Source organism: Canis lupus, chromosome 37 (genome assembly GCF_048164855.1).
Source record: "Canis lupus baileyi chromosome 37, mCanLup2.hap1, whole genome shotgun sequence".
NCBI lineage: Eukaryota > Metazoa > Chordata > Mammalia > Carnivora > Canidae > Canis > Canis lupus.
The window spans coordinates 3099232-3123513 of record NC_132874.1 but is presented as its reverse complement, the minus strand read 5'-3'; the positions used below and the strand labels follow the sequence as shown (position 1 = coordinate 3123513).

At 39.4% G+C, this 24282-nt stretch overlaps 1 protein-coding gene across 5 annotated transcripts in view; it reads left to right on the top strand.

The window, feature by feature from the left end:
* Positions 1-24282, top strand: part of CARMIL1 (capping protein regulator and myosin 1 linker 1) — a 312575-nt gene that overhangs the window by 219438 nt on the left and 68855 nt on the right. For all 5 annotated transcript variants that reach the window (XM_072813988.1, XM_072813987.1, XM_072813985.1 and 2 more), the window contains exons 25-27: positions 7608-7736; positions 8876-9007; positions 23152-23327. In XM_072813988.1, coding sequence (XP_072670089.1) covers positions 7608-7736; positions 8876-9007; positions 23152-23327 — 437 coding nt within the window. The remainder of the gene's footprint in view (positions 1-7607; positions 7737-8875; positions 9008-23151; positions 23328-24282) is intronic.

Sequence of the window (24282 nt, the reverse complement as noted above, 5' to 3'; positions counted from 1 at the left end):
ATGCAGAAATTTTACCCCCAATAATCTGTATGTGCAAAAAGTTATTTTTTTTTAAAAAGATGATTTTATTTATTTATTCATGAGAGACACAGAGACATAGGTAGAGGGAAAAGCAGGCTCCCTGCAAGGAGCCCGATGTGGGACTCGATTCCAGGACTCTGAGATCATGCCCTGAGCCAAAGGCAGACGCTCAACCACTGAGCCACCCAGGCATTCTGCACAAAAAGGTCTTTGAGGAAATTCTCCAGCATAACAATGAAAAATAAGAGAGTACACAGTATGATGTATAAATAAGAAACTGTAGCAGAAAGGAAATCCTTGAAGTCAAAAGCTGAAGAAAAGCTTTTTCAAAATTGTTGCTTTAGGCAGTCTACCTGGAGCTGCAGGGTTAAAAGAAATAGGCTTACATTCCTTTCTCTATGGATCCCATAGTCAAAATTATGTAACTGCATTTTAGTAGGTTCAAAATTTTAATATTAACTAAGACAAGAGGGGAAAACCGAAGGATTGTTACATTAAAAAATGTGAATGTTAGAAATCATAATGTAAAAAGTATTGATACTAACTAAAATTAGGAATTGAAGAAGGAGAAAGTTGGATGAGAGTATTAGTACACTAAATTTTTAGTTTTTATTTTATGGAATCAACCTCTTTTATCATTCATCTTTAATCAAAAATACAAATATAGTTAACCATCCTGGAATTAAAATAATATCCTTAGTTAGAAAAATACAAATGTTAGTCTAAGTTTAAATTTAGACATTTTAAATTTCAAATGGAAGCCATGAGAAAAATTTAAAAAGCAACAGGTTTCCAAAAGTATTTATTTTAGCAGGGTGAGAGAAGCTGACTTGTCATTTGAGACCATTTTTTTTTGATGGTTTACACATTTCTTAACCTCACGCAAATGTCAATTTAATTTTCAGTTGTTGCTTTTTCTTAAAAGAGAAGGAAAGAAAAGTGTCCATAATAAAAGCATCACGTATAACATTCCAAGTAGGTAAAATTATCTGGAAGACTGCATAGATCTGTATAGAGGTTTGTGAAAGAGTGTTCACCAAAATATTCATGAAGGTTAGCTCAGGTGGTGTGATTAGGTGAGTTTTATTCCCATATGTTTCACAGTATTCTTTGAAACCTTAACAGTAGACACAACTCTTTGTAAAACAAAAAGTAAGGCGATACATGTTGAGAAAAAGAAAAACATTAATTATATGAATATCAGTGAAGTAACAGGGAGTTTTAAGAATGAAAATTTTCTTCTAAAATTAAAAAAAAAAGTATTTTGCCCTTACTAATGCTTTAAAAATCCCCCCCCCCTTTTTTCTCCCCACAAGGGGCTAATATTAGCTTAGTATTTTATAGTTTACTGTTACTTCTTGGTTTCAGTAGTGAACATTAAAAGCAATGAGAGCCTAAAATCGTACACTGAACCTTTGCCTTGGGTTCCTTTATAAGCTGCTGTAATGCAGGCTTTTCTTAATATAATATCCTTCCAACTTTACCCCTCGTTCACAGGGCATTTTGCCCATCCAAAAAAATTACTGCAGCAACCTGTAATGCTAATCCTTAAAAGTAAGTTTCGTCACCTCAACCCAGAGGAAATTGTACACAGGAGGCGTAGCGTGGATGTTTAATTCTGCATGGGTGGCATCAGTCTGAATTATTTTAATCATTATGTAGTAGGTATATTGCCACCTTTATCTCTTTGGAGATTTCTTAGTAGGTTATGATTAGCAGTTTTTAGACTTTAATCGTTTTAGTCACTTATCTCTTTCTTACTGAAACTTCTTGTTGAAGTTTCCAGAAATCTGAATACAGAAATAATAGACCCTCTGTGACTAATGTCCCTGCCAGCTATGTAGCCAGGCATCATTCCCAGGTGACACCAAAGGTATTAAAATGTTGTGATGAAACAGTGATGTCTCATAACTCTGCACATTGTTTCTTTGTGTAGGAATGACCTCTGTAAGGCTCCATGCTCTAACCTTTGTTTTCAGTCTGTTCTTTTCCTTCTCATAAACTCTCTTCATCAGGAGTCAGCAGATAAAAACAAATATAAAATACAAAAACAAATAGTAAATATTTCCGGCCTTGCAGCCTGTGAGGTCTCCACTGCAACTACTCAGCTCTGCTTGGAGAGCAGAAGCTGTCATAGTCTGTGAGGTGGCTCTTCCAATAACACTTTATTTATAAAGACAGGCCCAGACATACCCTCACCCACACAGTCTTAATTTCTTTCTTTCCAGTCCTTTTTCCTACATGGATTTTTTTTTTAATGTGGAAATCATAAAATTTATATACTTTGAAAAGATAAAAATAAAAAAAATTAAAACAGGCCTTGCATTGCCTATAGTTTGCTGAGCTCCACTCTTCTCACCCTTAAAGTTTTCTGACCACTTAAAAAAGGGAGAAGGTGATTTTATTGCCTGGAGCTGTTTACTCAAAACATTGTCTTCTCACCTCTCGTGTGTAGTTTTTATACTTGCCTTCTTGATTTCTTTGCTACCCTGTCACTTCATAACTGTTCCACATGTGTCCCCATCTGTACTGAAATGGCTCTCTCCATGGTCTCCTGTTCCCCAGGTCCCCAGCCTTTTACTCCCTCTTCATCTGTTAATGAGAGGACACAGGATAGTGTAGATGACCCAGATTTAAGGACGGATTCTGCTTTCCCTGTAGGTATGAATTGATGTTAGATGCTTAAACTTGTCTAAGTGTTGATTTCTTCATCTGTGAATCTGGGGAGATGACTCTGAAGATGCTGGGAGGATTCACTGGGATCAAGCATGGGAAGTACCTGACTCACCCATCACCAGTAAACCGTTAATGTTTGTTACTGCTCTTCCTCTTACTGTCACAATTATTGTCACGATTGACTACCTTACCTTTGGTAAGACTCATTGCTTGGTTCATTGACAGTGTGCCATTTTGAATATCTTTCTGCTGCTCTTTGGTCTTATCTGTCTCCTTTCTACATGACTCTCTACCTCTTTACATCTTCCAAATGTAGACCTTTTCCTAAGTTTTGTACTTAGTGCTTATTTCCCTTAGCTGTTTCTTCCACTCTTATATTTTTACAACCTCATCTATGGAGGACTCCTGGGGTCTCCCTCTGTTTCTTTCTGGAAAGTTTTATCTTGTCAACACTTGTTCAGCAGCTCTGAGATACAGGATTACTAAGACAAAACTTATCCCTTAGAACTCCTGATTTTACCATTTCTCTCAGTGGCATCATCAGTCCCTGAGAATAGAACCCTCAGGGTCATCTTGGATGTCTCCTTTGCTGTCGCCAGCCAGTGGTCGCTGTGCCCATCTGCTGACCTTCTAAGTGTTTTTCCCTTCCATTTTCATCACCAGCCTCTTGCTCAGGTGTTTTTACCAATTCATTTGTACCTCTTCTTTTACAAGTGCTATGAGAACTGTTATATCCACCTTCCATGTCTCCTCTTGCTATCTATGCCCCATATCTTATGCATTGGAAGCTGTGCCACCAGGATTACTACAGAGTGAGGGTTGTTAGAGCTTCACAGCTGTAGGAGGAGCCAGGGACTGATGCCCGGTGCCTTCCACACCGAGTTCCAGCTCCTTACCATGTGGCCGAGTCTCACCCTGTGTTGCCTTAGCCTAACTTTCCAATCCTCTCTGCCACAATAAAGTACCCTGTTCCTTTTTTTTTATAATAAATTTATTTTTTATTGGTGTTCAATTTGCCAACATACAGAATAACACCCAGTGCTCATCCTGTCAAGTGCCCCCCTCAGTGCCCGTCACCCAGTCACCCCCACCCCTCGCCCTCCTCCCATTCCACCACCACTAGTTCGTTTCCCAGAGTTAGGAGTCTTTATGTCTGTCTCCCTTTCTGACATTTCCCACACATTTCCTCTCCCTTCCCTTATATTCCCTTTCACTATTATTTATATTCCCCAAATGAATGAGAACATATAATGTTTGTCCTTCTCCGATTGACTTATTTCACTCAGCATAATACCCTCCAGTTCCATCCACGTTGAAGCAAATGGTGAAGTACCCTGTTCCTTTTTTTAAATTTTTTTTATTTTTTTTAAAGATTTTATTTATTCATGATAGAGAGAGAGAGAGAGAGAGAGGCAGGGACACAGGTAGAGGGAGAAGTAGGCTCCATGCAGGGAGCCCGACGCGGGATTCGATCCCAGGTCTCCAGGATCGCGCCCTGGGCCAAAGGCAGGCGCTAAACCGCTGCACCACCCAGGGATCCCAGTACCCTGTTCCTAAGCAGGAAATAGGAATTGCAGGTGTCTGGTTGTGCCATAGCTTATGTTTATTCTTTTGCTTGAAAGTCCCTTCTATTTTCTCAATCTGTAGAAATCTTTCAGGCCCCAGTTGAAAAGCCACCTTCAACCTCAACTAGATAGGATCCCTCCCTTGGCTGAAATCTTGTACAATGTTGTATCATTCCTGTGCCCATTGAATACATACTTATAAGGGTCTGCTATGTGGCAGGCACTATTGTAGGAAAAAAAAGGAGCTGAGTTTGAGTGGTAAGCAAAATGTGGTGCCCTTGTAAATGTTATATTATGTAGCACTTTTTATCTTGTGTTATAATTATCTGTGAATATTTCTTTCTACTTCTAGGCTTTTAAGTTGCTTAGCAGCAAAAGGCATATCTGACTCAGGACCATATCTCATCATTCAGTTTTAGTTGTTCAGTATATTTCTCTTGAATTGGATAAAGAAATTGACATGGAATATAAAATACCAGCAAATACAGTATTTGCTGGAACGGGGAACAGTTATAACAAGTGGAGATGGCATTTGCTACTAATAGTTCTAAGTTCTGAACTTTGGTTCTATAGCCCTGTGCATTTGAAAAAGCCTGAGTAGTCATCAGCAAGTGACATGAGTCGGTGGTATGATTTAGCTGCCAGAGAAGCCAATTCGACCTTTACCACATTAATGGAAGTAAACTTGTTACAGTAAGGAAGGCACTGGTCCTGTTCATGTTGCCAATTTCCTCCTCCTGTGTTCCAGTTTGTTTTATTGAGGGGGTATATTTCATGAGCATCCAGGATGGAAGAGACAACTCAGAGAAGGGACCTGGGGTGGGGACAGGGTTGGGAACCATAAGACTGTCACCATAATAAAGTGGCAAGAGGAACTAGGGCTGTGAAGCCTGAAGAAAAACAGATTAGGGGAGAAGAGATAACTGTGTTCAAGCATGTGCAAGACCATACCGTGGAAAAGAGGCTGTGACTGATTTTTCAGTGTGGCCTCAAGGGGAAGCCATGGGTCTGTAGGAAGGACGTGGGAAGACATATTAGGACTCAAAGAAGATCATGTTCAAGAATGACAGAGTACATCTCCTTAGAAGGAAGTGAGCTACTCAGATGGTGGCCTTTGGCAGCTTCTCTGCGCTGCAAGAGAAGAGTGGAATGGGGTGGTTAAGGCTCCGTGGAATGTTTAAGATAAAGAGCTCAGGTACTGTCATCTACCGTGGAGGCATGTGATGGGCCAACCCAAGGGATGACAGTCTTTCCCCTTCTGGTTTCTGTTCTTTTTCATATTTGTGAGCATTCTGGACTTCAATATGAACTGATAGTCAAAACGCTTGATTTCTTGTTTCAGAATTGTAGATTTGCTCTCTACATAATCATTCTGTATCACCTTCTGCAGGTTAACTTTCCTGGGCCTTGAGCTCTTTGGTTGTGAAGCATCTGCACGTGATCTGTTGGGCTATCCTAAACTTAGCAAGCATGTATTCAGACAAATCTTTGAGACTTGGGAGGTTTTATGTCCTATTTGAATGGAAGAACTAAATTTTTACATTTCTTTTGGATATAATTTTAAAAGTCCCACTTAACATGGTGTTGAGTTTATTAGAACTTGTCTTCTTGGGGACTGCCTAATGGCACACATTTTCAGGAGTCTCCGGCCTCCTGATATTAAGGATCACCAACTCACATAGTGTCACATCCACATGCCTCTCAAACTAGTCTTGTATGGCTTCAGACATGTACCACTTCCTTTCTTAGTATGTGGTTTGTCTCTTGAAATTAAGTATTAAGTACTTCTTCTTGGTAAGATCTGAATTATAGATGACTCTTTGTTTCAGGAAGCACAGATCAATACAACAATTTGAAGAGTTAGAATTTATATCAATTAAGATATTTTAAAACATATAGTTAGTTCTCTCTGGGCATTGTGAAAACGCATCAAGTTAAGATATGATCGTTCCCTACGAGCTTAGATTTTAGTTAGAAGCATCATTCATAGAACTTCTTTTTCCTGTGGGGAGCTCCAGATCCTTCGCTTCTGTAAACCTCAGGACATTTTATAGCAATAGGAGCTGTTCTTAATGTACATTAATGTCGACATTAGTGACCTTTTGTCAAGGGAAAGGTGTTCTAAGTGGTGTTACTTTCCTGTGTTGTCTTCAAAGTACATTAGAAAGGAAAGTGGGGTAGATGGTATGAACCTGATTTTCTAGAAGAGGAGGGCAGGAAGGATGGTGATGCTGCCACTCTAACCAGACCGTAAGTCTTCTGAGCAGTGTAGCCAAGTCTCTATAGCTGCAGAACTTGTGGTGGAACGAGGGCTGACTTTGACTTCCTATGGTTGTTAGATCAGATAACTCAAAATAGAGCAATCATGAACTTAGATAAAAACATTACTAGAGTGTCATCTCTGCCAAATGAATTATATCAGATGTGATGGGACTCTGGATGTTATAAGGTCTCTGGAAGAATTAATAACTTAAGAACATAAAATAGCTTGCAGTTCTGATCCAAGTACTGGAGAAACTTTGTAAACCACACCGTTTATCTCTTTCTTTAGAATTCTTAGCTTTCTTTGTGTTTTTCTCTAGAAGTTCAAATACAAAAGGACATAATCTTACCCATATATAATATTTTTTTGTCTGTAATAGTGATTTACCACTTCCCTTTGGATTTCATGGTTGGGTCTGTGGAGTAACCAAAAATGATTCAGATGTAATTAACCTGAGAGAAGGGCTCCCACAGAATAGAAACTAAAGGTTATCAACTTTACTATTGCCTGCGTTAAAATAATAAAACCTCAACTTGCTTTTGGGGGGCAGGGGAGTGGCTTTTAATTCATGTGGGAAAGTACCTGATATAATAGAATTAGCTTGAAAGATATTAATTTCCAGGGATGTTATGATTCTGTAATATTGAGACCCAACTGGCTGTGGGCACCATCTTGTAGTCATTTCAACCATCACCAAATGACGTGCTCCATTTCTCTGCGTCCTCCCTCCTCCCTACCCAGCACTATGTCTAACACAGAGGGTACCCAATAAAAGTAAATAAAGGAGAGCTACTACCTAGTGAAATGTCACAGAGTAGCCAGGAAATTCTGAATCATCAAGGAGTTCGCACTTCAATGCATTTCCTAGAGCAGGAAAGGGGACGGAAGCCCCGGAGATGTTTTACTGGAGTTCATGTTGCCCAAGGCTGCCACTATGAATAGGTAAATTATAACTGGCTATAAGCTGCCTTCTTGCCTGTTTCAGCTAGAAAATGTTTTTGCCCTCATTCATTCCGCGTTTTCTTCTGTGCTGTTGTCTGTGCTGCCTTGGATGCTTACTGTCCCTCTGTGGCCTGGAGCAGATGATTGACAGGATATGTGTGAAGGTACAGGACCACCTCAACTCTTTACGAAACTGTGTGGGAGATGCTGTCCAGGAAGACTTGAAGTCAGCAGAAAGGCTCATGCGTGATGCTAAAAACTCTAAAACGGTGAGTTTCACTTCAGGCTACATGGGAGTCTTATGTAATAAAAAGCCTTTTTAAACTTCACTTTTAGAAACTAGTTCTACTGATGTGGTCTATATATACACTGGACTATTGCTCAGCCATTAGAAATGACGAATACCCACCATTTGCTTCGACACGGATGGAACTGGAGGGTATTATGCTGAGTGAAGTAAGTCAATCGGAGAAGGACCAACATTATATGGTCTCATTCATTTGGGGAATATAAGAAATAGGGAAATATATGAAAGGGATCATAGGGGAAAAGAGAGAAAATGAGTGGGAAATATCAGAGGGAGACAGAACATGAGAGACTCCTAACTTTGGGAAACAAACAAGGGGTAATGGAAGGGGAGGTGGGTGGGGGGATGGGGTGACTGGGTGATGGGTGCTGAGGGAGCACTTGGTTGGATGAGCACTGGGTGGTATGCTATATGTTGGCAAATCGAACTCCAATAAAAAAATATACAAAATAAATAGAAACTAGTTCTACCTTTTTTTTTTTTTTTATCTTTCTACCCAATTTCAAGGTTACTAATAAGTGGCAGAGTGAATGGAGTGCCTCTTTGCCTCCTTTCTGTTCCCTGGGCTGATTCCCAGTAATCAAAAAATAATAAAATGCAGGGGGCTGATGTGGTGACAAGGGCTGTAATCAGGTCCTGAGTCCCTGAGAGGTAGAGTTGTAGTTGAAATGAGGAACAGCTCATTAAGATTATTCTACTTCCAGCTAATAGCCTGAAATTCCCCTCTATCACCTCTAAGAGGAAGCTTCTTTCAAATTAGAATTTGGTTCCCAAAGTGTGTCTTCACAAGGAAAGGACTAACGGGGCCGGAAAATCTGGGGCCTGGGCCTGGCTCTGTTTTGGACTCACTCGATCATCGAGTGTTGTAAGTAGGACCGTGAGCATTAGTCAGATACCTTCATACCCCAGATGCCTATCAAGGGGCGTGGAGATAATGTATCGTTCTGTAGTTTCAAAGCTGAACCCGTTTATTAATCTATATAAAGAGCCTTTGATTGAGAGCAAATGATCTCTGATGATGTTTCTTATCCTTTTTACTAACTCCGCAATGACTTTTTTACTTAAATAATTATGGAGAGCTTATTTGTACTTTTATTACAGTTGTTACCAAATTTATACCATGTTGGTGGTACGTCTTGGGCGGGAGCCAGTGGCTTGTCATCGGGTCCAATTCAAGAGACCCTGGAATCAATGGCTGGAGAAGTCACAAGAGTTGTAGATGAACAACTCAAGGTTTGTGGAGTTTCTGTTATTTTGGAAACTGAAATTGTTATGATTTAACTATGTATAACATCATTTCATCCCGTAACGACTTACATGTTACAAATTTGTGTCTGTGTGTGCACACATGGGCCTACACACATACATGCACTTGTAGTAAAGATTGAGAACTGTGTCTTTCTAGCTTTGTTTACAAGTTGTGGAATAGCTTCTTACCTAATGAGATCAAGTAAAACCTAGAAAATTCGTATTTTTTGATGGTAAATCTCTAAATGTACTTTGCAAGTTGCCATTGATAAAAGAAGGAAGGGTTTCTATTTATGAGGCAGAAAGAGAAGTCCACTTTAGGAAAAAATATTTTCTGGCATTACATTTGATTTAGAGAATCAAAAGGAAGGAAGGAGGACAGGAGCTCTGTTTACAGGGCCTAGATGCTGGTGCTGTGGAGAGTCTCCTGCTAGGTCAAGAGGTAACAGTGCTTATATGAAACTGGCTAAAAGAAGGATAGGGTTTTATTATTTTTTTAAATTATTTATTTGAGAGAGAAGGAGAGGGAGATGCAGAACCCCTGCTGAGCAGGGAGCACGACATGGGGCTTGATCCCAGGACCTGAGTTGAAGGCAGACACTTAACTGACTGAGCCACTCAGATGCTGCAAGTCAGGTGCCCCAAGGATAGGGATTTAGACGAAGTCATAAGGCCAAAGTAGCAAAGACTTGTCCACAGCCTCCCTGGCTGGAAAAAAAAAAAGTCTCTGAAACGTAACCTAAGGCTCGATTTTTCTTTTTCTTTTAAAGATTTTATTTATTTATTCATGAGAGACACACTCCCTGTGTGAGAGAGGGGCAGAGACACAGGCAGAGGGAGAAGCAGGCTCCAAGCAGGGAGCCTGACACGGGACTCGATCCCGGGTCTCCAGGATTGCACCCTGGGCTGAAGGCGGCGCTAAACCTCTGAGCCACCCGGGCTGCCCAGGCTCGATTTTTCTTAAGGCCACTTCAAAACATAGCTACACAGAGAAATTTCACCTTCAGAAGGTTTTCTTCATTTCTAATCTGCTTGCTCGAGGATGCCTTAAAAAAACCTGGTCTAAATTTCTGTAATTATTTTGTCTGTTTTCTTCTGAGAACGAAATTGCTTCAGCTCACAGGGATTTGATGTGGGACTCAGTAATAACTATGCAACATGCTAATTACTCTGCTTGTAAATTAAAATAATGAGCAAGAAAATGTTGTGGATTATTTAGGAGTTTAAGCCCCTCTGTCTTCCTGTGTATATAATGCAGAGAGACTCATGTGTGTTGTCTTCATTTTATTTAATGTGTATTTTGCATCCATTCTGAATAAAGACAAAAGGGGCAGAAAAAGGATGGGCTGTTTGGTACAGAATTCTGCCAGACTGTTACCTAATGGCGCTTGCTTTATCCTCCACGAAGGATACAATATGTAAGAAGGATACTGTCTATGTTGCTATTTATTTCTGACTTTAAAAATGAAACTTAGTCTGTGAAGCATTTAAACAATACAAGTATGGAAGAAATGAAAAAATTACTTGAGATCCTAGAGAAGCATCATCCTCAATATTTTAGTGATTTTCCAGACGTTCTATGTCTACCCACACAATTGTACATATGTGCGGTTATATTGTAATAATTTTATATTCAATACAATATCATGAACACAATTTAAGATAAGTGAATGATTACTATCCTTTTAATGGCTACATAGTATCTCATTATGTGGATCTACCAGTGTCTTCCAAAACCTCTGCCCACCTGTGTGTCTCTCCTCCACTTTCACGGAGAATGCTTCTCTTCTGACCCTTGCGGTCACCAGATATGTGGGTGTTTCCCCCCCCACTGAGCAATTCTCTGTGATACCAGCTGGGTGTCCTACAACTTAGTTCAATCTGACATGCTCCCCCTAGAGAAGGTTCAGACCCCACAGGTTAAGAGTGCGGTTTCACAAGACTGTACCTCCCCACCCCTACTTCAGATGCCAGTGACAGGTCTAGGTTGTCACTTGTGCATCTCACTGATTGACTATATAATTAAATCACAGCTTCCCATGGCACCTTGCTTAGGTGTGATTAATTTCCTAGAGGGCTCACAGAACTCAACACATTTCCTACTTTATTGAAGGATGTAGTAAAGGGTACAAATGAACACCCTGATGGAAGACATGCCCAAGGCAAGGTCTGTGGGGAGGCGTGGAGCTTCCCATCCTAGAACGCCCCTTGCCCTGCACCTCTGCATGTTCACCAGTCTGGAAGGTCTCTGGACATGTACTTTTCAGATTTTTATAGAGGTTTCATCATGTGGTCATGACTGACTCCATTTTCAGCCCTTCTTCCTTCTCAAGAAAATGAGGAGCAAGGCTGAACATCCTGACCTGATCGTGGTTTGGTCTTTCAGTGACCAGCCCCCAACCAGGAAACCATTCAGAAGCCCACCCAGCGTCACCTCATTAGAACACAAGATGCTCCTACCACCAAGGATATTATAAGGGTTTTAGGAGCCTTTTGGTCAGGAATCAGAGTCAGAGGCCAAATTTTAGAACAAAAGATGCTTCTACTATTTTCTTAATAGGAGATTACAAGGGTTTCTGGAGCCCTATGCCAGGAACAGGGGTCAGAGCCCAATACGTATTTTCTTTTACCTCACAGCCAGCATAATGTATTGTCTAATTTCTGATCAATCCACTTAGGGTAAATGCCTGTAACTGGCCCATGCCTCAGTCAAATGGTACCTTATAGACTTTCACTTACATTTGTAGACTGCTCAGTGTAGGCAATTGCTCATGTTGCCACACCCTCACCGATATTAGCATATTGATCTTTTAATATTTTTCTGTCTAAAGGATTAGAAAAATTTCATTTTGTCTTTGGGTTTTTTTTTTAATAACCAATATAAGTCAAGTGATTTTATTATCCATTTGTATTCCTTCTTTTATAAATTGTATGTTTGTGTCTATGGTCTAATTTTTTCCTTTAAAGTATTTGTGAGAACTCCTTCCATTACTAAGAATTGGCTGGCAATGAAATCAGCATGAAACATCTGGGCTGAAGTCTTTATTTGTTGGTAAAAGACTCTAGAGCTCTCAAGACGCCTGGGTGGCTCAGTGGTTGAACATCTGCCTTTGGCTCAGGTCATGATCCCGGGGTCCTGGGATCGAGTCCTACATCGGGCTCCCCACAGGGAGCCTGCTTCTCCCTCTGCCTATGTCTCTACCTCTGTCTCTGTGTCTCCCATGAATAAATAAATAAAATCTTAAAAAAAAAAAAAAGACTCTAGAGCTCTTCCAGCCTCAGGGAGGCCTGCACAGAAACTTGAAGTAGTTTAGAATGCTGAACCCCCTGCATGGAGAGTGGCTGTTCTGGAGAGTCCCACAGTTCTGTGGCAGACTTGATGGGAATGAGAAACAAACTTCTGTAAAACCAAAAAAAAAATAATCAGCGTGGAACATTGCAACAGGTACTTCCCGTCAAATAGCTCCCAATTGTATTTGTCTCAGCTGATTGAAACCACAAGTTATATCCCTGTACCTCTGCTCCATTTCCTTCTGCAAACCAAGTGGCTGGCATAGACTTGCTGCTCATTCTTGGGAAGGAGCAGAAGTCAGAGGTCTGAAGCAAGAGGCTTTTGAATTTTTAAAATCCTGAGATAATGTAAATCTGTTTAGGACCAAAAATATTTTCCTGTAAGTAGACATTCCCCACATTCTTGGATGCTGGCCTTTTGGACACCTTGTCAGCATCACAGCTTCCTCACTTGCAGGCGTCAGAGCATGCTTTTCTCTTCCTCATGTCTTGCAGGTGTGGGCTCCTCAGTGGCCTGTTTTTGTGTTCCCCACTTGCTTTTTTCTTTGCTCAGTCCTTTTGGGTTCCATCTCTTTACCTTCGGCAGTGACTGGCATGAATTGTAGCAAAATTTCAATCACAACTTCTTAATCAAATGTTACTCATTAATTTCCTTGTAGCTGAGTACAGTAGACTCCTTTCAATACACTGCAGACAGCTCACTTCCTCTCTGTTTCCTTCTGATTTACTGACGAGTGGACATCATTTTACTATTTTAAAAAAATTCCCATTTGTCTATTTATTTTTTAAGATTTTATTTATTTATTTGAGAGAGCAGGGGGAGGAGCAGAGGGAGAGGGACAAGCAGAGTCTGCGATGAGCTCAGAGCCTGACATGGGGCTCGATCTCACAACCCTGACATCATGACCCAAGCCAAAAGTAAGAGTTGGACACTCAACCAACTGAGCCACTCAGGTGCCCCGCCCACTTGTCTATTCATATAGCCTTTCAGTATCTTGATATTCTTACAGTTATTTTTATTGGAGTATTTTAATTTTTATTAGAATCCATATTGACTTTCTCACTAAACCACAGGGGTCCTTATTTACTTCACTACTAGTATCAACTTTTTTCTGGCTAAAAAAGTTTTATTTCCCAAATTCTTTAAAGTTAATATGTTATACTAGCAGAAGCTAAAGTGGATGGATTATTTTATAAAAATAATTTTTTATTACAGTGAATTTTTAAAAAATGGCACAAGTAGGCCTGGGATTGTGTCCTGGGCTTGCTAGGAGTTAACTTCTTCTAAGCCATTGGGCTATATCACCTGTGTCTAAGCATTGTCCTACATGAAGGTCAGCAGTAGATATTTTGAATATTGGGTAATAATAAGTTCAAATAGCCCTCTGAGCCATCTTTCAGAAAATATCCTTTCAGAAAAGGAATCAAAATAGCCAGGTGAGCCAGCTTTCTTAGCAGACTATCTGGAAGAGAAGAAAGCAATTACATTTGGAGAAATTCCTTTGAAAAGAGGTGATATTTTCTTTGGGCTGGCCTGTTCTAGATATTTTTAAAAGACAACTCTCTTCCTGTTTTCCCTGTTTTTTGATCCTAACATTTATTCCTGGAGTAATAATAGATGATAATGGGATTTGAATTCCCTTTAACATAAAAGAAACTTTCATTTTTCCCTTTTAGACTTCAATTTCAGAGTGCTTCTTTTGGCCTTGGAAATTCATGATTTTACTCCCAGCATACCCTATGAAATACTTCACTGGTAAATTTCAGATTTACTTAGGAAATGAGGCCTCAGGGGTGTTGATGGCATTTTAGCAGGTAGTAACTCAGTTTGTCTCAAAAAGTTCTCTTTTTTTCCCTATACTTATTTTTTAAAGCAAAAGAAAGATTTCAGGGCACATTAGTGTGGATGTTGTATTTGCTTGTGGTGAATTACAGCAAGTTACCCACTCACTGCAAGAATACAGGAGTGTAGCTGCCATGGGAAGGATGTTCATCCAATTTACTTTACAAATATTATATAGGTTTTCTGAGTATTAGTTATTTTTACAGTTAGGAAATATAGATTCTCATAAGTAACATTGGGGAGACACATGCTAAGTAAAATCTGATAATCACATTTCAAATGCAGAGCCTGCTCAATTCAGATGGTCTGAAGGTAGCATAACATAGACTAACAAAATGGAGACTGTGTAAGAAAAGTTAAGAAACATGTTTAAGTTAGAAAGTTTACCATAAGCCTAATTTCGATTTCCAGAAGGAAAGAGAGAACAGCAAAAGGCCAACAGTTGAAGAAATGGTGGCTGAGAATTTCAGACATTGATGAGAAACCAGAATCTTTCAATTCAGGAAATCCAGTGAAACCCATGTCAGATAAAAGCAAATCCATGTCTAGAATCACCTAACAAAAAGTGAAAAACACTGAGAACAAAGAGAAAATATTGCAAGAAGCCAGAGGGAGCAAAAAGCCATATTATTAAAAAAAGATCAGTATTAAGACCGACCAGACAGTCTCAAATCAGCAGCCAGTGGAAGCCAGAGACAATGAAAAGCATATCTTTGTGCTTCTGAGAGAATGTAGAGTGTGAACCAAGAACAATAGATAAAATAAAACCTATTTTTTAAGAATGAGGATGAAATGAAAGCATTTTCATGTAAGAAAAACTGAGATAGTTTAATGTAACTAGATTACACTGAATAAATAGCCAGACATACTTTTGGGTCACCTGGGTAGCTCAGTGGGTTGAGCATCCCACTCCTGATTTCAACTCAGGTCATGATCTCAGGGTTGTAAGTCTGAGCCCTGCGTCCAGCTCCACACTCAGCAGGTGTCTGCTTGAAGATTCTCTCCCTCTGCCCCCTTTCCCTTTCTCTTTCTTTCTCTAAAATAAATCTTTAAAAGAAAAGATATATTTTAGGACAAAGGAAAAATTATCAAAGAAAGAAGGTCAGAGAATAAAGAATAACAAGCAGGAAAAATACCAAATGTGGGTAAAGAGAAACGTTGACTATAAACAACAGCTTTTTTTTTTTAATTTTTATTTATTTATGATAGTCACACAGAGAGAGAGAGAGAGGCAGAGACACAGGCAGAGGGAGAAGCAGGCTCCATGCACCGGGAGCCCGACATGGGACTCGATCCCGGGTCTCCAGGATCGCGCCTTGGGCCAAAGGCAAGCGCTAAACCGCTGCGCCACCCAGGGATCCCTAAACAACAGTTTTAATGCTTAGTTTGTGCTATAAAATTAAGAAGAAATAAAATACTAGAAGCAGGTATTTAAATCAATAAGGAATGAGGAAGAACAGTTTAATATCCCAGTCATATTCCAGAAAAGATTTAAGACATCCCCATCCATTAGGCCTGCAGTGTCCAGTGTGGTAATTTACATTTAAATTAATTAACATTAAATTTAAATTTTGAAAATTTACAATTCAGTTTCTCTGTTGCAATAGCCATGTCTGAAGTGCTCACTAGTTGTGTATGACTAGTGGCTCCTTTCTTGGTCAGGACTGATCATTTGAGGAAGTTCTGTTGGACAGTGCTGCTTTAGACAGGGAGTAGAGTATCCATGTTAAAATTTCTCATGTAACCACTGAAACAGAGGCACAAAACTAGGGGCTATATTGCACACCTAGAAGGGCATTAGGACGTCTTGGAGATTATTTTTGATTTTTCACAGCAACTGGCATAGGCAGGTGACAATGAACCTAGCCACCCTGGAATACAAGGGTTTAGTTCCACACCAGAGGAATGCTCCCATCCAGATCTAGTGATACAATAGAAGAGGCATCACTGAAAATAAAACAGATCATTGAATGACCCAATTTACTAGAAATACATAATTTCAAATGTATATGCATCTAATCCTATGGCTTCATGGTAAGTGGACATATTTATAAAGAGAAATGGAAAAAAAAATTAAAAAAAAAATAAAGAGAAATGGACAAATTGACCGTTATGGTAGAAATCTTTGAAAATGACTACCCTAATTGGTCAAATACATTTAAAAAGTAATGATAGAGTAATGACATGAACAAATAGAAAGATATCCCATGCCCATGGGTTGGAAGAACCCACATTGCTAAAATGCCCAAACTACCCAAAACAATTTACAGATTTAATGCAGTCCCCACAAAAATACCAACATTTTTCACAGAACTAGAACAAATAATCCTAAAATTTTCATGGAACCACAAAACATTGCTGCTAGCCAAAGCAGTCTTCAGGGAACAAAGCTGGAGGCATTACAATCCCAGATTTCAAGATAAACTACAAATCTGTAGCGATCAAAACAGTATAGTAGTGGACAAAAATAGACACATAGATCAATGGAACAAGGATAGAGAGTGCAGAAATAAACCCACATTTTTATCGTCAATTTATCTATGATAAAGGAAGCAAGAATGTACAATAGGGAAAAGACAGTCTCTTCAACAAATCGTGCTGAGAAAACTGGAGAACTGCAGGCAGAAGAATAAGACTGGATCATTTTCTTATACCACACACAAAAATCAACTCAAAATGGGTTAAAGACCTATATGTGAAACCTGAAACTATGAAACTCCTACAAGAAAGTGTTGGAAGTAATTTCTTTGGTCACATACCTAGAAACATTTTCTAGGTATGTCTCCTCAGGCAAGATAAACAAAAGCAAAGTTAAACTTTTGGGATTACACCAAAATGAGAAGCTTTCGCACAGCAAAGGAAACCACCAAAAAAACAAAAAGGCAACTTACTGAACAGGAAAAGATATTTCTAACTGATATATCTGATAAGGAGTTAATATCAAAATATGTAAAGAACTTCTACAAGCCAATGCCAAAAACAAATAATCCAACTAAAATGAGCAGAGGACCTGAATAGATATTTTTTCCAAGAAGATAGATGGCCAACAGACACATGAAAAGATGCCCAACATCACTAATCATCAGGTAAATGCAGATCAAAACCACAATGAGACATCACTTTATATCTGACACAGTGGCTAAAATCAAAAAGACAAGGAGTAAGTATCAGTGAGGATGTGGAAAAAAAGGAACCCTTATACACTATTGGTGGGAATGCAAACTCCTGCAACCACTATGGAAAACAGTATGGAGATTCCTCAAAAGTTTAAAAAAAAATATATTTATATAGTTAAATATGTAGTTAAATATATAGTTACATATATAGTTAAATATGTATATATATATACACACACACATACACACACATGCATACACATACAATGGAATATTAGCCATAAAAAGAATAAGATCTTGCCATTTGCAACAACAGGGTATAATGCTAAGAGTGTATAATGCTAAGTGAAATAAGTCAATCAGAAAAAGACAAATACCATCTGACTTCACTCATATTTAGAATTTAAGAAACAAATTAACAAACAATAAAAGACAAAAACAGACTCTTAAATACAGAGAACAAACTAGTAGTCATCAGAGGAGAGGTGGATGGGAGAAGGGGTGAAACAGGTAAAGGGGGTTAAGAGTACACTTACCTTGATGAGCACTGAGAAGTGTATAGAATTGTTGAATCATTGTATTGTACACCTGAAACTAATATACAATTTGTATCGTACTTTTAAAAGGATAGAGAATAATAATATATTAAAGAAATAAACATTTTAGGTTAAGTTCTAAAAGGAGGAGGATACTGGAACAACAGAATTCTCAATTCTGATCAAGTGGACTAGAATAATATTAATTTTTTAAAGGATACTTGGAATATTTATGAAAAATGCCAATGAGGTCGTAACATCACAACAGTTTTCATAAACTGTGTTCTCTGGTCCTATTTCAAACAAATTAAAAATTAAAAGAAAATTTAGGCAAAAATCCAATTGTTTACAAATTTGAGAAATTTCATTCATTCATTCATTCATTTGAGAGAGAGAGAGAGCACGATGGGGTAAGGGCAGAGGGAGAGGGATAGAACCGTAAGCAGGCTCCACACTCAGCACAGAGGTGACATGAGGCTAAATCCCACAACCCTGAGATCATGACCTGAGCTGAAATCAAGATTCGGATGCCCACCAACCAAGCCACCCAGATGCCCCTAAAATTTCTTACAACTCAGTGGTCAAAGGGGAAAGTATGCTTTAAATAAGATACTCAGAATTAAATAGTAATTTTAATAGTAATATTAGAGCCTCTGAGATTCAGCTAAACTAGCTTAGAGTGAAATACATGGTCTTTTTAAATGCCAGTATCAGAAGTAAGGAAAGGGTGGAAAATAATAAGCTAAATCTAATAATTGAAAATTAGGAGGGAAGTCTTGATGCCTACAACTTGTTTTCAAATGACCCAGGGGGGAGAGAAAAGCAAATACTGCTAATTACTAGCAATTTCTAAGTTTTAGGAGAAGGATACAGATTAACCCATTCTTTGAACTTCTCTGTAGGTCTGGAATTTTTCTATTGGGGGAAAAAATAAAAACATTTTCTTTAAAATCAAGAATAAGGCAAAGATTCTGTTATCACCATTTCTATTCATTATATTAAAGTTCTTAGTGCAATATGACAAACAAAAGAAATGAAAATTATAAGGATTAAAAAGAAAGAAAAATTATTCTGATTTTCATATTTTATGGTGGTCTACATAGAAACCCCAAAAGAGTCTGCAGCTATGTTATTAGGATTAGTACTGTAAAGTTGTTGGAGATAGACTAATATGTAAAAATCTATTGCATTTCTATATATCAGCAACAATTAATTTTAAAAAATCATTAGAAATAGTTAATTATTGGGGCATTTGGGTGGCTCACTTGGTCCTAGGCTTAAGCCCCACATTGGGCTCCCTGCTCTGCAGGGAGTCTGCTTCTCCCTCTCCGTAGGCCCCTCCCTGTGGCTCGTGCTTGTTCTCTCTTCTTTCAAATAAATAAAATCTTTTGGAAAAAAAAATAGCAACAGAAAAATACAAGGTACCTAAGAATATCTTAAAGATGTATAATACCTCAGTGATGAAAAATTGCAAAACTTGGTTGAAGGTCTTTAAAGAAAGTCTAAAACAAAGTAAAATATGTGTCATGTTTATGGGTAGAAGAGACAGTATCACTGGATGGCAGTTTTTCCCAAACTCCTCTATTATGGGATGTAATTCAATAAAAATTCCAACAGATTTTTAACAAAACTTGACAAAGCTAATTCTCAAAAATAGCTCAGAAATAGCTCAGACACTTATGAAGAAGAACAAAATAGTTGATAGTTTTGCCCTACCATATACTAAGACTTCTCATAATTAGGATGGTAGTAGATAAACCAATGCAACAGAGAGAGAGATTAGGAGAGAAAAGATGGGTTGTTTAGTACCCATATTCATTGAGTCCCTGGGCTTGTAATACTTTTTATACGTTTTCTAGAGATTGTTCCAAGAAGTGCGGTAGGCCCTGGCAATAAGGGGTAGAATTTCCCAATTGCCATCAGGTCCAAGTTGTGTATCTGGAGTCTGGTGCCTCTAGCTCTTCATGAACTTCTAAAATTACACACTAAATTTTATACTAATTTTTCTGGATGAGTGTTCATCAGATTCAGAGGGATTCTTTCATCCCCAAATGGTTAAAAGATGCTACATTCTTGACTATTTATGACACATGTAATTTCTGAGGTCCCCCCACCAGATGCTAGGTGATTACCCAAAGGATGTCATGTAAAGGTGTAAAGGGTGTAAGGGGAGACGAGCAAGAAGATCTCCTCAAAGAGGTCATGTTTGAGCAGAGCTGAGTGTGGAAGGGTTCTGGCTATAGAGGGGGAAAAGAAGGGTTCTAGGCCAAGAGAACGATGTGTGCAAAGCATGGGAGCAGAGCCCAGGCCATCATGTGGGGAGCTGCCAATTAATTTAAGGGGAATAGTTACACAGGGAATATAGACATAGGACAAGAAATGAGGCCAGAAAATTGAGCAGTCATCAGATATTTCTATTCTGTGCTAATGAATAATATTCTGACATCTTTCTGCTTTTGAGGAAGCATGTAGGAGTAAATTTAACATGTTTTAGAGGTAGATGTGGTCGATACAGTTAAGGTGGGTCGAGTCTAAGGAGACTCAAATTTCTGGTCTCGTTTAGTACCATCACAATAAAAACTTTGTGAGCATGGTTGATTTTGCCATTGTAGTTATTGTTTAGGTGAGGGTAAGGGTAGGATGAAATGTGTTGTAATTGACCTTTCCGTGGTAGAAAATGCAGATGAAAATGGTTAACAGACTGCATCGTGTATGTATTGTATGGATTATGTAGGTGGTTATAGATAAACATTTGATTGAGAATGGTTGGAATGTAGGTAGTATTTTGAAGCCGTGGGAAGGACGGATTTTAGAGTATGGTTTGGTATGCAGAAGGCCATGATATTTGGAAGGAGATGCTGTGCTAGGTAGGACCTGCACTGGGGGCTAGATACAAAGTAGTCAGAGGCTCCATTGCAGACTTACCTGACATTTTTTCTCCCCTTTCTACCAACCCCATTACCAGAAAGTCTACCATGGTAGCCTCAGGTACCACTGACCCAAGGGAATGGGATGAAAATTGTAGGTTACTAAAAGGAAGAGGAAAAGGCTCCTCTGGGCAATGGACAGGGGCATTGGAGTAGGGTGGCCAGAGTAGGAAACAGAAGATCTGAGTCCCCGTCTAACCTGTTCCATTAACCAGCTAAGTGAGCTCAAGCAAGTCACTTATCTTCTCCAAGACCCGATTTCCTTAGCTATAAAATGGGTTTGTGAAAATCAGCCTTCACTTTAGAAAGTTGTTATGTGGATCAAAGGATACCATGGATGATCTTCTCTGGTGGAATATAAAGTGCTGTGTTGTCATGTTGGTCAGTGGTTGGACTAGAGGGAGTGGCAGGGGACTCGCCACAAAGCAGCTACTGAATCAAATGCTGAGGGCAGGCTAAGATTCCATTGTACTTCCAGGCTTGAAGTCATGCAGTTATCAATTTATAGAGCAGCAAGAGGCCTGAGAAATAATGTTGTAGCAAGAGTGCAGAGATCTGCAAAGTTATTCTGTGATAATATTCCACAGACATTTCATGTCAGGGGCTAGTCTAGAAGCCAGGTCTCCTCTCTAGGTGTGAGATTCATTCTGGCCAAACTTGTTCTGTCATGCAGGGGAACCTTCCCGAAAATCACAAACCTCATTGATGAATTTAACACAATCTAAATAGCATGTTGTTACCTGAGGTTTATCTTATCAGGAGCACTGGATGCTACATAGTCTGGGCCAGAGTGTGTTTATTCTAATGCTAAAGAGGAAAATAATTGGTCTTAAACTGGACTTATTTGCATTGCTTGCCGCTTTCTTGGAATAATGTGTGATATCAGTAATTAGAGTTATAATAGGGACAAAGGGCTGTCAAAATGTGAGTTGCTTTTGAATACTTTTCAGGTGGCTGCCTCCTCCCTGTCCTCTCTGGTTTTCTACAAGATCATTATAAACATCCTGCTGCTCTGCTGCTCATCCTGCAGTAGAATGATAGGCTTTACTAGTGGACGGGCTTGTACATACAAGCAGACAGAGCACTGTGCCAGTCGGGCCATCATCCTGCCTCGGTAGTCCTCGTTCACACCGGAACAGTAATGGGACACCGCTGGCTTCCAGAAGCAGAAGAGAAGTGAGAGTAGTGTCTTTGGAAACAGATTCATAATATCTGTGACAGACTGAATTTTTATTGTGTGCTGAGCATTATCTTGAATACTTCACATGTGTAATGTATTTTATCTTCAATAATCTGAGGAGGCAAGAACTTTATATTTGCCATTTGATACACGAGGAAAGTAAAATTGGGAAATCCGTACAGTCCGGTGTCACTCAGCTAGGATTCGGATTGAGGTCTCACACTGATGGTTATGCCCTTTCTCATACTTCCCAGCCATGTCCTCCATCTCTGGCAAATTCTTTCCCTTCCCCTCACTCACATTTTTCAACTTCAAAATGGTGATCACATGAAAAGCACCTCACCTCTTCACAGACATCAGAAGGATAAAATGTGCAGAAACATTTTGCAGACTCTAGAGTTTTGATTGTTGTTTGTCAAGTGCCCAGTAAATGTTTTTGTTTGCCATTCATGCTGTTCCATGTTGTAACAATTTCAATTTTATTAGCACTGAAGCTTTTCTTTTAAAAGCATAGATCTGTGGGTTGTTTTTGTTTTTGTTTTGTTTTTTTTAACTACTGATGTTTTGATAGAGCTATTGAAGGGTTCAGTTTGGAATTTCTGTGATTTGCAAAATCAAACGAGTTCAAGTTTGATATATTTTCTAGGGGTTTCTGTAACTTTACTTTCTGGCAGCAGGGGGAACAGTCTGGTGTGGTCAGTTGGCATACAAAGGCTTGATATGTGTCTTCTTTAATCTTCTCATGAGCACCTTGTTGTTAAGCGCAGCTGGCACACCGTGACATTTCAGGTGCCAGCCCAAATCTTGGGTGGATCTGCCGGGTGATCGAAAGTGATAACCTGGAGTGCCAGGGTGTCTCAGTAGTTAAGCATCTGCCTTTGGGTCAGGTCATGATCCCGGGGTCCTGGGATTGAGTTCTGCATCGGGCTTCCCGCAGGGAGCCTGCTTCTCCTTCTGCCCATGTCTCTGCATCTCTCTCTGTGTCTTTCATGAATAAATAAATAAAATCTTAAAAAAAAAGAAAAAATAAAGTGATAACCTGACATCCGTGATCATCCAACAGGCCCAGGTTGCCCTGGAGTGACTCAGATTCCTTGGTCATGCTCCAGGACCTTGCTGTGTCCCTGGGCTCTGAGGGCTCAGTGTCACACCTAACCAGCTCTCAGCTTTTTGCCTCCCTCCCACACACACCCCTACTACCTTGTCACCTCTGCCCTCCACTTGTGCTCATTACAGGTGTTGCTAGAGTCCATGGTCGATGCCGCCGAGAATCTTTGTCCAAATGTGATGAAAAAAGCACACATTCGACAAGATTTGATTCATGCCAGCATTGAAAAGATTTCCATTCCACGAACCTTTGTTAAAAACGTCCTGCTGGAGCAATCTGGAGTCGATATCCTTAACAAAATTAGGTGGGTTTATGATGTCGAGAAACCAAGGTTCCATAGTTTCTGTGAATGCAGGGCAGGCAGCTGTGAAGAGTGTTATTGTTGGCTCTCTCCGTATAGAACGTGGTGGACATGTCTAATATGCAGTGACTGTATCTAAATAGAGCTGTGCGTAAACACATAGGTTTATACATTTCCAAAATAAGGTGACCACAAATACGCCTGTGTTCCTGAAGAGCATACAGTTAGTTACTTGATCTTCTTAACTGTTTTATTTTTAACCGGCGGGAGAGGGCATGTATATGTTTATAATCACTTTTTTCTCTTCCTGAAGCTTATCTTCCACCTTTAAAAGTTACTACCCTGAAGTTTGCTTTCTGCCACTGTGCTGTTCTGAGCAAATGCACAGTCTCTAAATAGGCAAAGAGGCCCACTGTGGCCTCACCATGTTTTCCTCCTGTGTTCTTTTGGTAGGTCTGTGATAACAGTGTACGTACTAATGCTGCTCTGGAGCATCAACATAGATTTGTGCTTGGCAAAGTTTGAAAAATACGCCAAGATACAAACATTGAGAAGGATGTGATCATCAAACAAACTGCCTTGGATTCCCATATAGAAACTCTGGAGTGCTTACCAGTCTGAATGATACTTCATCAATTTCAGTTCTTCTCAACTGGGGAGTCTGCAGACTAGAAACTATATTCAGAAATATTTTAAGTTTCCCCTCTTAACTCAATAAAATACTTAGATAAGCAAACAAGACCAAACCAAACCCTAGCTCTTATCTGAAGAATTGGGAGCATACTGAATGATGTGTAGCTGAATGAGAGCCTATGAGAAAAACGAGAGTTAAAATAAGCCAAAAATCATAGTACAATGTAGATTTGGAAGCTAGGTCATGGAACTTTGAGGGTTGAGGAATTCTGCAGGGATGGGACAGTGTCTGGTCTCAGGTACAGCTGTCCTGTGTGTGTGTGTG